General features: G+C 39.8%; 1 protein-coding gene across 1 annotated transcript in view; it reads left to right on the forward strand.

Moving 5' to 3' along the window:
- LOC137913542 (nectin-1-like) overlaps window positions 1-13546 on the forward strand; it is a 131772-nt gene extending 118226 nt beyond the window's left edge. Inside the window, exon 10 of the mRNA XM_068757186.1 lies at window positions 13304-13546. Coding sequence (XP_068613287.1) covers window positions 13304-13546 — 243 coding nt within the window. The remainder of the gene's footprint in view (window positions 1-13303) is intronic.
- The last annotated feature ends 285 nt before the right edge of the window (window positions 13547-13831 follow it).

The following is a 13831-nucleotide window of genomic DNA, read 5'->3' on the forward strand; positions in this document are numbered from 1 at the left end:
AACACACAAACAACCGGCTTCATTTTGGGTTTATACCTGCTCCCTGCTGCTGCTGGTCTGAACAGGTGAGTACAACTTATAGAGAAGAAACACAGAGACACGTCATTGTTATTCTCTCTTCCGACTTATGTCTCTGTACACTGTAAGCAAAATAAAAATCAGCTGAGTAAACACATTTTTTTCAGGATTATTTTTATTCGGAGAATATCTATCTGTGTAACATCCATCCATCCAACCTCAATCGTCTTGTCGACAGTCGCTCTATCAACCTTGCAGGTTACGGGTGCTGCTGGAGCCTATTCCAGCTGACTACGGGAGAGAGGCAGCCCCGGTCACGTCGCCAGCAGATCACGGCACCACACATAGACAGACAACCACTCATGCACGCACACACCTACGGACAATTTGGATTAATCAATTCACCTAAGTTGCATGTTTTTTGGATTTGGGAGTAAAACGGAGAACTCAGAGAAAAACCCACACGGACACGGGGAGAACATTCAAACTCACGCGCAGAAAGGGATCAAACCCATAACCTTCTTGCTGTGAGGCAACAGCGCTGCACACTGCACCCCCCCCGTGCTGCCCTGCATGCAACATTACAGGGCAAATATTAGTGTGCAGAATGATTATGCAACTAAATGAAAAACGACAACTTTCCAATCTCACGTGTTTCTTTCCATTATCTAAATGAGTTAATAATAAACAACTCGTTAATTTTTCAGACATGTATTTCTGACATTTATTTAAAAAAAAGAAAATCTCAGCATCCACTGTCCTGTAGCCATCACAAGCCCTCTCGACATTGTTCCTTTCTTGAGTTGTCTGATCAGCAGCAGCAGCAGCAGCAGCAGCAGCAGCAGCAACAACAGCCTCCCAGTAACTGTTCAGAGGTACCTTTCTTTCTTTCTTTTTTTTAACCTTTATTTTACCAGGTAGAATCAATTGAGAACAGCTTCTCATTTACACCGATGACCTGGTGTGTTTGTATTTTCACTGTAAATCACACATTTGAGAAGGGCCTCCAAGTTCTCAGCTTTGCCATCATTGAAACCATGATCTTCTTTCAAGAGTCACTCTGATGTCATCTAGATATAAAACCTTTGCAAATTCTGTCTTCAGACATCTCTTGGCCCAGTCATGATGTTTCAAATTAAGAGTCTTGTTCGGTGTTTCAGCCTTTCTTTCCGGAGCCATGTCTCTGCACACTGAATATCTTGTACTGGACAATCCAGGTAGAGAGTATTTCTGGAATATGGCAACACTGGAGGTTCATGGGTTCCTGGTAACTTCACATTTGATTATTCACAAGCCAAAAAGAGCCCAAAATAAACTAAAATATATTAACCCGGACCTGGATGATCGAAAACCTGCACAGACATTTTCCTCTGAAAGATTCTTGACCTCTCAAAGTAAAACATTTCTTGATAATTATACAAACTTTAGGCCACACTCTCTGTCATTGCACAAATACACATCAGCTAATATGCTAAAATCGAATGAGTATTCAAGTTTGTACAGCTTGTGGATACAAAATACTTGCTTGTCTAATAATAGGCCACACTGTTCCATATCAGATGGAAAATTTATTTATTATCATGTTCCCTATAGAGCCAATATCACAAATCAACCTGTGGCTAGACACAATGATCTGTTCATAGAAATAGCCCCCAGCCAGTGCGTGATTTGATTAATCAAATGTATTTACATCGCGGCAAATAATCAGACAGTAGACCAACTATTTAATTGATGTAACTGAACAATGTATATGATAGCCTTTGCAAAGTCTAGTGTGTTATATTTCCCTAAAATGCATTCACTTAATTAGTGTCTGCTGTGTTTACTAAAGGATGATTGTCTTTATATGGAGCCTGACGCAACTGTAAACCTCTTAAAGGTCACATCAGGCTTTACTATACTGTTAAATACATGTTTTATATGTTTATACATTATTCCTACAGCTCCTGTATTTTTGCATTCACGTTGTCCTTTTTCAATGACTGAACCAATGAAGAATTGGTTCAGATTGTCTTTCGAGCTATTCGAGGTTATGAAACTATCATCTTCAATTGTATGCTGAAAGGAACTGGATGCTTAGTATTAGTAAAACGTGGATACCGAGGGTCATTTTTAATTCATCTCTTAGTGCTGAGGACATTCCACTTGAACTGAAGTTTCGGTTTGCTCTAAAGATGAATGTGGTATTGGAAAGGTTTTCAAAACACTATTTGTGAGACATGCATTGAGCGCTGAGTGTTGAGTGTTACTAATGATGATTTTCTAGGGGCAAAACACTATCTGCCAATTCTGAATGCAACGTGGCAGTAATTTCCCCCCTGATTGCACTCTGGTCATGACAAATATTCCACATATTTAAACATCCAGTATGTGCAGTAGCGGAGGGGGGTATGCAATGGCGGAGAGATTGCAGCGCAGACTTAAATTATTAATGTGGAAATTGTGTAAAAGATTCAATCATTTTTATGTAATCATTTCTCAAATGTAAATAAGGTACCCTGATGCAATGGGGGGACAACAGATATAATTCCAGCGCAGCTCCCACCTCCCACCCTGTCAGAATCCATCCATAGACACTGTTTATGTAGCTGTAGGCTGGACTTGACGTCTCTGCTTTGCATTCATTTTGGGATGATTCCCCATCTTCCTCTACAGTTTTATTAGTAGGAGCAAGAAGACGGACAAAAGCGTGGAAGGCTGAACCATCACTGACATACAGGATTGACTTTTAAGAAAGGAAACACAAACATATAGCAGCAGAAAATATCCTGGAGGTGTTTTTGTATTTTTATTCCTGTCGCCATTTAACTCTAATAAACTAGTCACCATTTGCTAGGGATCATGTTTTTAGGCATTGGTATTTTTAGCCAGCAGTGACCGTCTGTGCTCTTCCCAGATGAGTCCAAGTTTTGCTCCATGTTTTTTGTTGTGAACATCAGTTATGGTAGTGGTCTTTCTTAAAGTTACTCTGATATTGCTGAAATTTTGGCTCATATAGTGCATTTCCCAAAAATATTCATAATTTTAAAGATATAATTGGCAAAAAAAAAACATGATCCCTAAGCAAATGGTGACTCATGTAGTAGTTCTCACACATCTGATTCACATTAGTCCTCCTCAGTTAAAACATGATTATTTTATGAACATTCTTTTATCAGATTATGCAAAAAAAGAAAATTATTTTTCACCTGTATGACTAAATGAAATGTTAATGATTATTACAATTAACAAGAAGCGCACACCTTGATGTTTGTGTATTTTTTGAATGTATAATTATTTCGAGCCTTTTTTTTTTTGGTGCTTTTTTTCAAATTCTGTATGTAGTCCTCTTTTGTCAGATTATCAGATTGTGATATTTTCATATTGTCGTTAACCCCCTTAAAATGGAGGCTTTCTTCTCAAACGCAAAACAAAACTCTTAAAAAGTCATTTTGATTTCGAAGACAGTGCTGAATGCTCTCATTTTCATATATCGATTGCAGCATTAAGGCCATTTACTCAATCATCCACTTGGTCAATTTATCATCAAGTCAATCACTCAGTCAATTGTTGGTCTTGTGTTTGTGCAGGGTGATCGAATGCATCTTAAACAAAGCTATGTCTGTGTTTCCATGCACAACCATGTTCAAGTATTAAAACAACATACTCAGCACCTCCTGAAATGACCTCAGAGGTCAGCTCTGGATGCGTTCCCTAAACTGTGGCTCCATCCTTAATCAATCTAAATTAAACCACAGTTAGGTCCAATTCCTTTAAATAATTGCCTTTACTGTTATCCAAGCACAGCCCAGTGTGCTTCTGGATTATTGAATTATGGTGATTATTGTCATTTAAATCAGGTTTAAAAGCCCACGACTCTGAGTGTTCCACAATTTCAGAAAAGAAAATGCCCACATTACAGAACGAGAACGATGGATATATGCATGTAAACAAAGAAACCAAACACTATTTCATCTTCATCCTTTTAGTTATGGTCTTCTTTTATTTTCTGCCTGTCTGTTATTTTTTCTATGGAACATCTCCATCATTTTGTCACCTTTCTCATCTGGCATTTTATTAACACATTCCATGCATTCCCATTTTTCTTTGCCTCCCTCTGTAACACCGCAGCTCACAAAGTCAAAATGTCCCCATAACCATCTTCAATCAATATATGTTTTTTTGTCATCTGTGTCTGCCACTCTCTCTTTTTCAGACATTCAATCACACACTCATAGTTTTTTGGCTGCCTCACTCTTCACACACATTTCGCCTCTCTTGTCTCCAGAACTCTGGCCACAAGGACTGTGATGTCCAGTACGCGGAGCTGGATACTGCAGCTTTGGCCTCTTCTCCCAGCCCACGAAGCTCTGCTCACACTGGCCCAGGGGATCTTGTCGAGTATGCAACCATCCAGCCTAGCTCACACTAGCGCATGCCATTTTAGGCCTTTCCCCTCAGACTTTGGCCTCAAGGTACACGGACTGATGCACTCCTTTCCCTCATTCATTCCCTTTTCACGTGCACAAGCCTCCCTTCATATGCTCCACATGGTTCCCTTGTATGCTGCCTTCTTTAGTCTTGGCCATCTTTTGATCTTGCCCCCGCTGCTCTGCAGAAAGTTGGATTGAGGCAGGGATATTTCCAGGCTTTTATTTGCACTGCTACGACCCGAGGTGGAGCAGTGCATTTACTCGATTAACAGTACAGCATGAAAAAGTTTTAATACGTTGTATTTCTGGAACACTTTGTCCTCTTCTCAACTTTCAGTCTTGGCATGAAACGTGATAGAGAAACCTTTAAGAGGTGCTATCGACTATTGTCAATGTTTAACATTACATAACATCAAAAGGTTAGATGTGCTATAGCTGCATGCGTTTTTGCATGACCATCATGGAGGAATGTCGAATAACTTTACAAGCAACGGTATCTCTAGTTTGAATTTAACCGTTTAGGGTTTTGTAGGTTCTTATCAATCAGCATACATACAACAACATTGAAAGTGTCAAATGTGACATTTTATGCCATAAAAAAATAGTTTTTCAATCAAAAATGCCACAAAATAAAGAAATAAAGCCACTGCTGACAACGGTGATTGGCAGTAGGGCAAATACTGTTCAGATCAGTAAAATATTTGTCTGATATCTCATCTGAACCCTACAGCAGAGCCGGCAGAATTCCTTCCATCATACAAACAAACTGCCCTATGCACTGCTTGAAATCAGCAATATAAACACAGCAAAGTGGGATACAAGGGGCCAAATGACTGCATGTTACCAGCCTGGAGAGACTGGTCCTATGACAGGTCCAAAGGCTGGTAATTCTCCAGGCAATTCAGAAAAGCTTTCTTGAAGCAATCAAAGACAAGCTGAGGGTGCAGCAAAGTTGCTGCTATTGAAATACTGTAGAAGCAATTCCCTTCTCATTTCGGGGTGATTTCATCTCTTGGAAGTCAATGTAGATGTATAGGCAATATTGCACATAAATACTTAAAATCAAATTTACAACTGAAATTAGTTGTTTGTAGGTTTCAAAATCTGCCAGTGCACTGTTGTAAACAGGAGCAAATTCATCCGATGGATAGCGGAACACAATGCTACTGTTTGACATCTTGCTCTGAATTCATAGTTTAGAAGATTTGCAAGTTTCTCATCACCAGGCATGAGATGTTCAGGCAGTTTCCACATCTGTCGTTCAGTTAAATTATGGATTCCAGTTCTGGCTGAGTTCTACAAATGAACCAAGTCAAATAGTGACCCCGATTAACAGAGGAGGTTTGTATGTATGTTTTGATTAAACCATCTGCTCCTTGATGTTTGGTTGCTCAAATGCAGCAGCGGTTGTGTAATAAATAGCACAAACTATATATAGGAATCAGGGGGATAAGTGTAAATATAGATGTAAATAAGAGAGCTATTTGCTGTCATCAATAAGCTTATCTGCCAATTATGTGGCACATAAACACAACAACAAAGCAGCTACCTCACACATTGTCACTCGTTCCAAGTTGAACACAAGCTTGGAATAGAAGTTGATAGATTGTTGAGCAACAACACCCCACCGTAATTCTTTTAGCAACTTGGTGGGAGGTGGTGGTTGGGGAAGTCTGAGCCTATCCGAGTTCACATGTTTTAGGATAAAGCCGAAGCCTGTAAACATTGGTAGCACATGAGAAAAAGCCAATACAGCAACAGCAGTGGTGTATTTGAAAGCAGCTTTACATACTGGCAGACAAACAGTGTCTCAGCAGCGTCAGGATCACATCCATCTTTTAGGCATCACCTTCTTCAAGTGTGATCTGAATAAACAGAGTAGTGAAGAGAGTGTGTAAAGAATGATGGAAGAAGTCATGCTATCCATTCATCAATGTTTATTGAAGCAAAGACTCAAAATTAGTACTGTCCAATTGAATAAAAGTATGATCATCATTATTAGTAATCAATCATGTACGTTATCTGTACTCACACTGGGTGTGGTCTAAAGCTGATGGGTGGTGCGTCATCCTAAAGTAGGTGTGAGTTGTAGATATCAATTCAAATCTGAAACTGTGCTGGGTTGATCAAAATTAGCTATATTTAATATTCAGTAGTGGGTAAAGTAATTGGCTAGTTTGGGATGTGAGGTGAACTTGTCCCCTCCTGCTGCAGCCACGCCCTCCAGGTAGCATCTCTAGCCATCCCGACCACGGCCACGAGATGGCGATAACTCAAACAAACAGAGAAGACCTATTTTATATAAGAGCAGTGGCATTTTAAAGAACTGAGACAGGAATGAAGGTACTATACAGATATATGTTTTTTTTAATGTGTTTTACAATAATAGAATAATATTTGTATATGAAAACAGTTACACAATTATGCACTTAAAATGTACATCAAATAAACTGTAATACAAATTTGTGAACTATGAGTATGCAATGATCACAATGATGTTTCAATTACACATTTTGATCTAAATAAGTTATTAGTTCAACCATCTGGTCGCACGATTCAGAGACAGGGCAAATGCTATTGATTAAATTCCAGTGTCCGCATTCACAAGGTGTTCAGTCAGCAACTTTGTACAAGATGGGATGCTGTAGCCGCACAAGAGTTTCAGCATGAATGACCTCCAAGGAATTGCCTGTTGACATTGCCTGTTTGTGATAAAGCATTAGGGCTCACCTTATCTCGAGCCATGAGGTTACACTATTCAATGAAACCTTTGTTTGCTGAGTCAAAGACTGAACCACTGGTTCATTTTATTCTCCCAGAAGAATAAAGGTATTCAAGTTCAGTTCGGCCTAAAGGCAATCACAGGAATAAATCAGCCAACGGTTAATCACAGCCTGATTGCAATTTTCTGGAATCCGTTTGCTTTGACTGAATTATTACATGATGAGATATAAAAGCCGTATTCTCCAAGTTTATGCTACCTATCTACCCCTAGTTCTTATAACCGACTTCAAGGTGAGCCAGATTCCATTTAGATTAACTCTCAATTTTGAATGAATGCATCTGAGAACATTTTCCTTTTGCTTTGTAACTGTAGAACGTTTTTAAAAAATATAGAAAAAATTCAAAGCATTTAAATCGATGAGGTAGATAGTCAGTGTCACAAATGGCCTAGAGTCAGATTTATAAGAGTGAGTGATCTTAGAACTTTGCAGACTCCTTGACCTTGGGTCACTTAGACTTCAGCAGCATAGCAGGAAAGTCAACAGGCAGCGAAGCACCTGTAGCCAGATGCTGTATTTGCTGTTTGGATCACTGATTATGCATCGTCATAGAGACCTTTTGAGGTGCCGTCTTCTCTGATCGGAGTGTGAAAGCCCCTGTTAAAGCTGAATTAGTGACCAGCAATTAGTTTTATCTCTCAGTTCTTGGTGCTTTCAGGCTGGCAGAATTAAAATCACGATTGAAGATCGACATCAGGTAGCAGGTAGGTGTTTGCACTTTGTTAGTTTTCTGCAGAAATCTTTTGTCATTAAGTATAAAGAGCCTTTAGTAGGATGCAAGCTGCTGCCTTCTGTTATGTTTGGGCAGACAGATATGTGAACATGAAAGCAGGCTGTGATATCATTTTGCATAATATTATGCTTCTTCCCCACTGAAAGTACATTTTTAAATATTTATATTAGTACTGGATGAAAATTTAATTACCAAATTAACAAGTTTTAGACGTACAATATAATGGATTGGTTTACACTTCATATCTGTCGATGATTCATATTTAACTGGATTTGGACTGCAGTGAAAACAACAAGTATGATTCTCTAGATAGTGCAACTGCAATATGAGTTCAATTATAAATATTTCCCAACCAAAATGCTGAGCAAGGTCTAGGAAATGCATACTAGGTGTTCCAAAGTAATGACTCAAAACCCATCTCTCTATAGAGGACGACAGATCAGCCTGAATTCATGATAAGCGGAAAGCATCAAGATGGGACTGAATATCTATCAGCAGACATGGAGTGAGATATAATCATATACAGTTTCAGTTCAGCCAGTCTCTTATTTTTAAATATGAGATGACAATTCTTCAGAATGAGAATATTCCTCTAATTGATATTGACTTGATAGGAATGTATAATTTGACATCCAACTCATTCTGAGTTCTTACTTTAAATAGAAAATAGTTCTTAATCTTCTCCCATTAATATGATTTTTATGTATAACTTTTACATAAATGCATACGACTATTCTATATCATCACATTCCTTGTCGCAAGGCCCACAGTTTCATGTTGATGTAGCAGGTATCGGGCCGGTCGACCACTGCTGGCAGTTTATAATATTTATTTGGGGAAGGATTGGAGGGATTGGGTCTGCAAATATTCAAAAGAATGAGATGGAGACAAAGGTTATGCTGGCGTCTTGGCTCTCTGCTCGTCATCTGACCTTTACTTATGTAATTATACATAAAACATACAATTTCCAACTGTAAGGATTTTTACATCCAGGTCTGAAAAACAGTCATGAATTCTTAACTAAACAATCCAATCATTTATTATGTTACCTCTAAATGTCAATTTGACATTGTCAATGCGAGTCTGGCACTAAACCTTTCGGCACTTTATCTATATCTAACGAATTCACATATCTAAATAAAACTACATTTATTAACAAAACCAACCATATAAATGACTAAGGAAATAAGTACATTATGTAGTGAGCCAAAATAGCTAAATAATCACGACTATTTTAATCAAAGGCTTCAAATGCTCAGAAACAGAAAGGGACACATGCACAAGGGGGTGTGACTTGGGGTATCTTTGAGTGTTACCTGATCTCCATAAAAACAAACATTTTGTTTAGCAGAAATATGTCATTGCATGCGGCTCTAACAGCGCTGTGATGCTTCCTGGAAATATGATTGACCTTTCTGTGTTCAGCGTCTGAGAGAGGGAACTCACCTTAAACTCCCCGTGCCCCCATGCAATGTTGACACACAGCACTGGTGCGTATTTAATAATTAATAAGGTGCTTACATCAGATCTGGAGTAAGCTTATAAATTAATCATCATACTGTGAACAAATAAAATTCCTGGTGAAAGTCTGCTTGTATGATTTGTCCAACTACTATATTTATCTCCTAACTGCAACACTCATTTCTGCACTGGAAGAACTGGAAGTTGAAGTGGCTGACACTTTAAATCCCATTTAAAGTGTCAGCCACTCTGTGATCGAGAATAGAAAAGCATATTTGGCTATACAGGCTTGTCTGATAAGCTTAATTTCGTAACAGGATAGAACAATCTGCTTGCCTGCACATGAAAAACTGTGGCACCTTTAAATGGCTTTATTAAATTAGTAAGTCTGTAAAATCACACGCATGCCAGTTTAAGATTTTGGATTTTGTGCTGACTCAGGAGCTGGTTAATTAATTACATTTTAAAGTTATATAGATTTGGTTACCTTTGAAGAACCAGGATTCTCTCTTTCTGCTCTTAAAAAAGTAGCTATGCTATTTAAAATGATACATTTTAGTCACTGTTTAGCCTGTTTAGTTAAAGTTGAATGGATCTCATTCCTGTATTCTAAATTCAACAGTATCCAACACTCAGATATCTTGAAAGCAAACTTGTGAAGGCTGATCCTTCTTCTGCTGGCTGTAGTTTTGCATGGATAGCCGGTGTCTTCCAGCAGCATATAACTCAATAAGCTGACGAAGTAAATCATTGTCTTCAGTTGCTTCAGCGGCCCTTGATGCTAACCTGAGGCAAAAGGAAAGTTTTTTTCTGCGCTTCTGTCAATGTTTCCGGCTTGCATGCCAGGAATGGTTTAGTTGTGCGTCTTCCTCGACACCATTTCACCTTCGCACATCGCTGCCCGCTTGTCTTCCTGAGATTGGCTGTGCTTATATCTATTCATAGCTATCTTGTCATTCTTCTCATTGCCTTTTGAAAGTCGGTCTTTGCATGTTGTTGACATTATTATAAGATTTGACCAAATATTTCAAGCTTTATTATTTATAATGCACGCTCGGGGGTTTTGCTCGATAAATGATGGTCTATGACCTGGTTATTAAAAATGTCACTTTTCATTCTGCACATTTTACTGAGTATACATATATATACAGTGTTTGTGCTTTGAAGGTTTGCGTAAATTCTCCCATTTTCATTTTGTAAAATGCATGTAAGAGTTTGTAGACAGATTGAAGCTGTTTATGGTTTTGTTGCCCCCAATGAAACACTCAGAGTTGGGATCATCGTTTTCGTAGATGTAGAGATGCTTGAACAAAATTCGTAAGTTCCATTTTCACTCTCATCCATGTTGTTTGCATGTCTCTGACGTCTGACCGTGTTTCACCCATAATTCTGTAAAACCATCAAACACACGAAAATAACTCCTGCTGAGCTTAACCAGTCTTTCAGAGAAACTCGTGTTTCTTCCTCTTTGTCTGTAACATAAAAAAAAAAAAAAACATCCCAATGCACTCTTCATCACTCCGCAGCTCGATGGTCATTGTCACATGACCCTTGGCTTGGATATGCATCACCTTGAAGCAGTTTTGCTCAGCCATAACTATCTCAGCTTTCCACTGGTAGCTGGAAGGTTACCAGTGGAAAGTTCAAGAACTTTTGTTCTATAAGAAGTAAGAGTTGTGATCTTGTATGCAGGAGGCAACATGGTGCATTTATAGCATAAACGTTCTTTTTTGTCAATAGTCCTACTCACATACAAACACAGCGGTCCCAGTTAAAGGCTAGGTAACCATGGTTACACTGAGTTTGCAAAGCATGATGGGTGACACCCAGAGGACACAGTTTACACAGCTCCATTAAAGATTTTACAGCTATTAAAACTTTCAAGTGGCACTAGAAGGACTGTGTTTTAAATCCTAATAGATCAGCATGATGTAACACACTCGCAGCAGAATAAAGGCTGCTGTTGTTTTGGTTCAATTCAATGGTGGCAGGAAAGAAAGCAACATTTTGCAAAGTCTGCCGTGACAGCGCTTCTTACAATCCTGAATAGATATCTGTTTGTTTACTTGTCAAGAAATACTCTAGTCCTTAACTAATGTTTTTTTTAATAACTGTCAGGATTGGGAATTAAGGCTGCATGAACAAAACACAAAAATGCAAGTCAGTGGAAATATAACAAGCGGCAGGCAATTTATTTTATGTTAATTATGAAAAGACGTAATATCCACATCTAGATCCAGACTGCAAATTGGAAATCTCCTGCCAAATATTTCCACAGTTGTCTGCGTGCAACCGCATTCATGACTGCAGAGCCACATTTGCCCCGTTTGCACCACCGGCCACACAGACGGAAATATTACAGATGATGAAGACAGGCTATTATTTAATACAAAGCTTCCTGCAATGTGTTTACTCAGTACAGAGAAATATATGTTTATGTATTAAAACCATGATTGCATGTGTTGTTTGCTGCTTAATAATCAATAGGAAAGCACATGTGCATGACATTGCATTTTATAATGTCTTTATTAGTTATTCTGTTAATCAAAAAATCAAAAAAACAATCAACTGGACTTGCTTAGGGATAAACAAAGATGTGTCCCCTCTCAGCCAAGAGGCTGAGTCCAGATACTTATACTCCTGTTGGAGCAGGAAGCAACAAGCGGCCAAAACCACCAGAACAATATGACTCCTCAGGAGTCATTAGCATTCATATGGTGAAAGGTCATTGTTGTCCCCGACCCTCAGGTGAACTGTTATGTTGAGCTTCACCCAGGTGTGGCTGGGTGTTGTGGTTCCTGGGGATGGAGGTCAATCCGGCATTGTATGTTGCTGATAGATGGCTTCTTTAACTCCTCTCTAAAACCATACTTCATCCCTGGCTAAACCCTGGACGATACAGTCCTCAGTGGAGTGCCCTGTGTCTTTCAGGTGCAGGTGGAGTGCTGGACTCTTGTCCCGAGGAGTTGACTCTCCTGTGTTGAGCCATACGCTTGTGGAGCGGTTGTTTTGTCTCCCCAACGTACCGGTCGCTGCGTTCTTCACTGCACTGGACAGCAGACAATACATCACTCTGTTTATGTCTGGGTGTTTTGCCTTTCGGGTGGACCAGCATCTGTCTTTTGCCAGGTTTAAAGTGTTTGGGGAATTTGTTGTTTTCTGAAAATTCTCTATAATTTTTCAGAGACACCGGCAATGCAGGGGACAACAACAGGTTTTCTGTCCCTGGTTGTTTTTGTTGATATATGTGTTGGTCTTGACAAATACCCAGTTCGTATAGACATATGCATGCCGGATGGTCCAGGGTTCTGATGACTCCTAACTTCTGCTGCAGTGATTGATGAGAATCAAAGAGAATGTTCAGGTTGGTGTTGGCGGGTTTTCTGTACCCCTCAATGTTGAGATTCCCCATCTATTTCACCGTGTATTGCACAGTCCAAGACAGGCAGGGCGTTGTTCTCAACATCTTCACGGGTGAACTTCATGTTGTGATCCAGCGTGTTGATGTCATCTGTAAAGACCTCCAATTGTTGGGTCCTGATTTTTGGATAATAAGCAGTTCACCACAACAGCTCAAATGAGGGTGGGCAGGACAACAACTCCCTTGTGAATGGTTACGCTTCTGAACGAGACTTATTGTCCCGGTGGTTTTGGTCCTTTGTTTTCTCCTCCAACAGGAGTACAAGTATCTGAACTCTCTGCCAGTCCTTTAGAAGAGTCTTGGGCAAGAGGTGAAATGTCTTCAACCAACCTTAAGGAAATCCAGATTATTTTTTGTCTTTGTGTGTGTGTGCTCTTTTTGATTTACCTCAACCTGGATGACTCTTACCGATGTTCAGTCGATGCAAATCCTGTGACCCTGCAGCATCACTGTCTTTCTTGTTGTCTCCTCACAGGACTCTGGGCGGAGTCCAGAAGAGCTGTTGAACCCAGCTGAATACATGACTTACCAGCCTGTCTGCAACATGGACCACTTTCCAGAGTCTCAGCCTGCCGCCCCAACCTATTCTCCTTCAACGTTCTTGCCTCAGCACCCCTACCAGCAGCAGCCGCCCAACGAGCCTATGTACTCCAACACGAGCTTCCCCGCCGCTGGCCCCCGAGCTCCATTCACGTTCCCTAAGGAGCAATCTGTGTGACACGCCACGCAACTTATTGCTCTGCGAGCGGCAACAAGATAGTGCCACAAATGCTTCATAGTACACAAAGCTCTGCTGAATGGATGCACATTCAATCCTTCCCTACCTCTTTTTATTTTATGCACGCCGATCACATTTTCATCCGACTCGATGAAAATGTCTGTAGTTTGTGGTCCTGAATCCTCAGTGCATTGTGCTCAGCCCACTCCACCGAGATTGTCTGTTGGATCCAGCTCACCTTGTGATGTTTGTGTCGTGAATGCCGGCTACTCTGCTCCACCACTC

This window comes from Brachionichthys hirsutus, unplaced genomic scaffold (assembly GCF_040956055.1).
Source record: "Brachionichthys hirsutus isolate HB-005 unplaced genomic scaffold, CSIRO-AGI_Bhir_v1 contig_1003, whole genome shotgun sequence".
Lineage (NCBI taxonomy): Eukaryota > Metazoa > Chordata > Actinopteri > Lophiiformes > Brachionichthyidae > Brachionichthys > Brachionichthys hirsutus.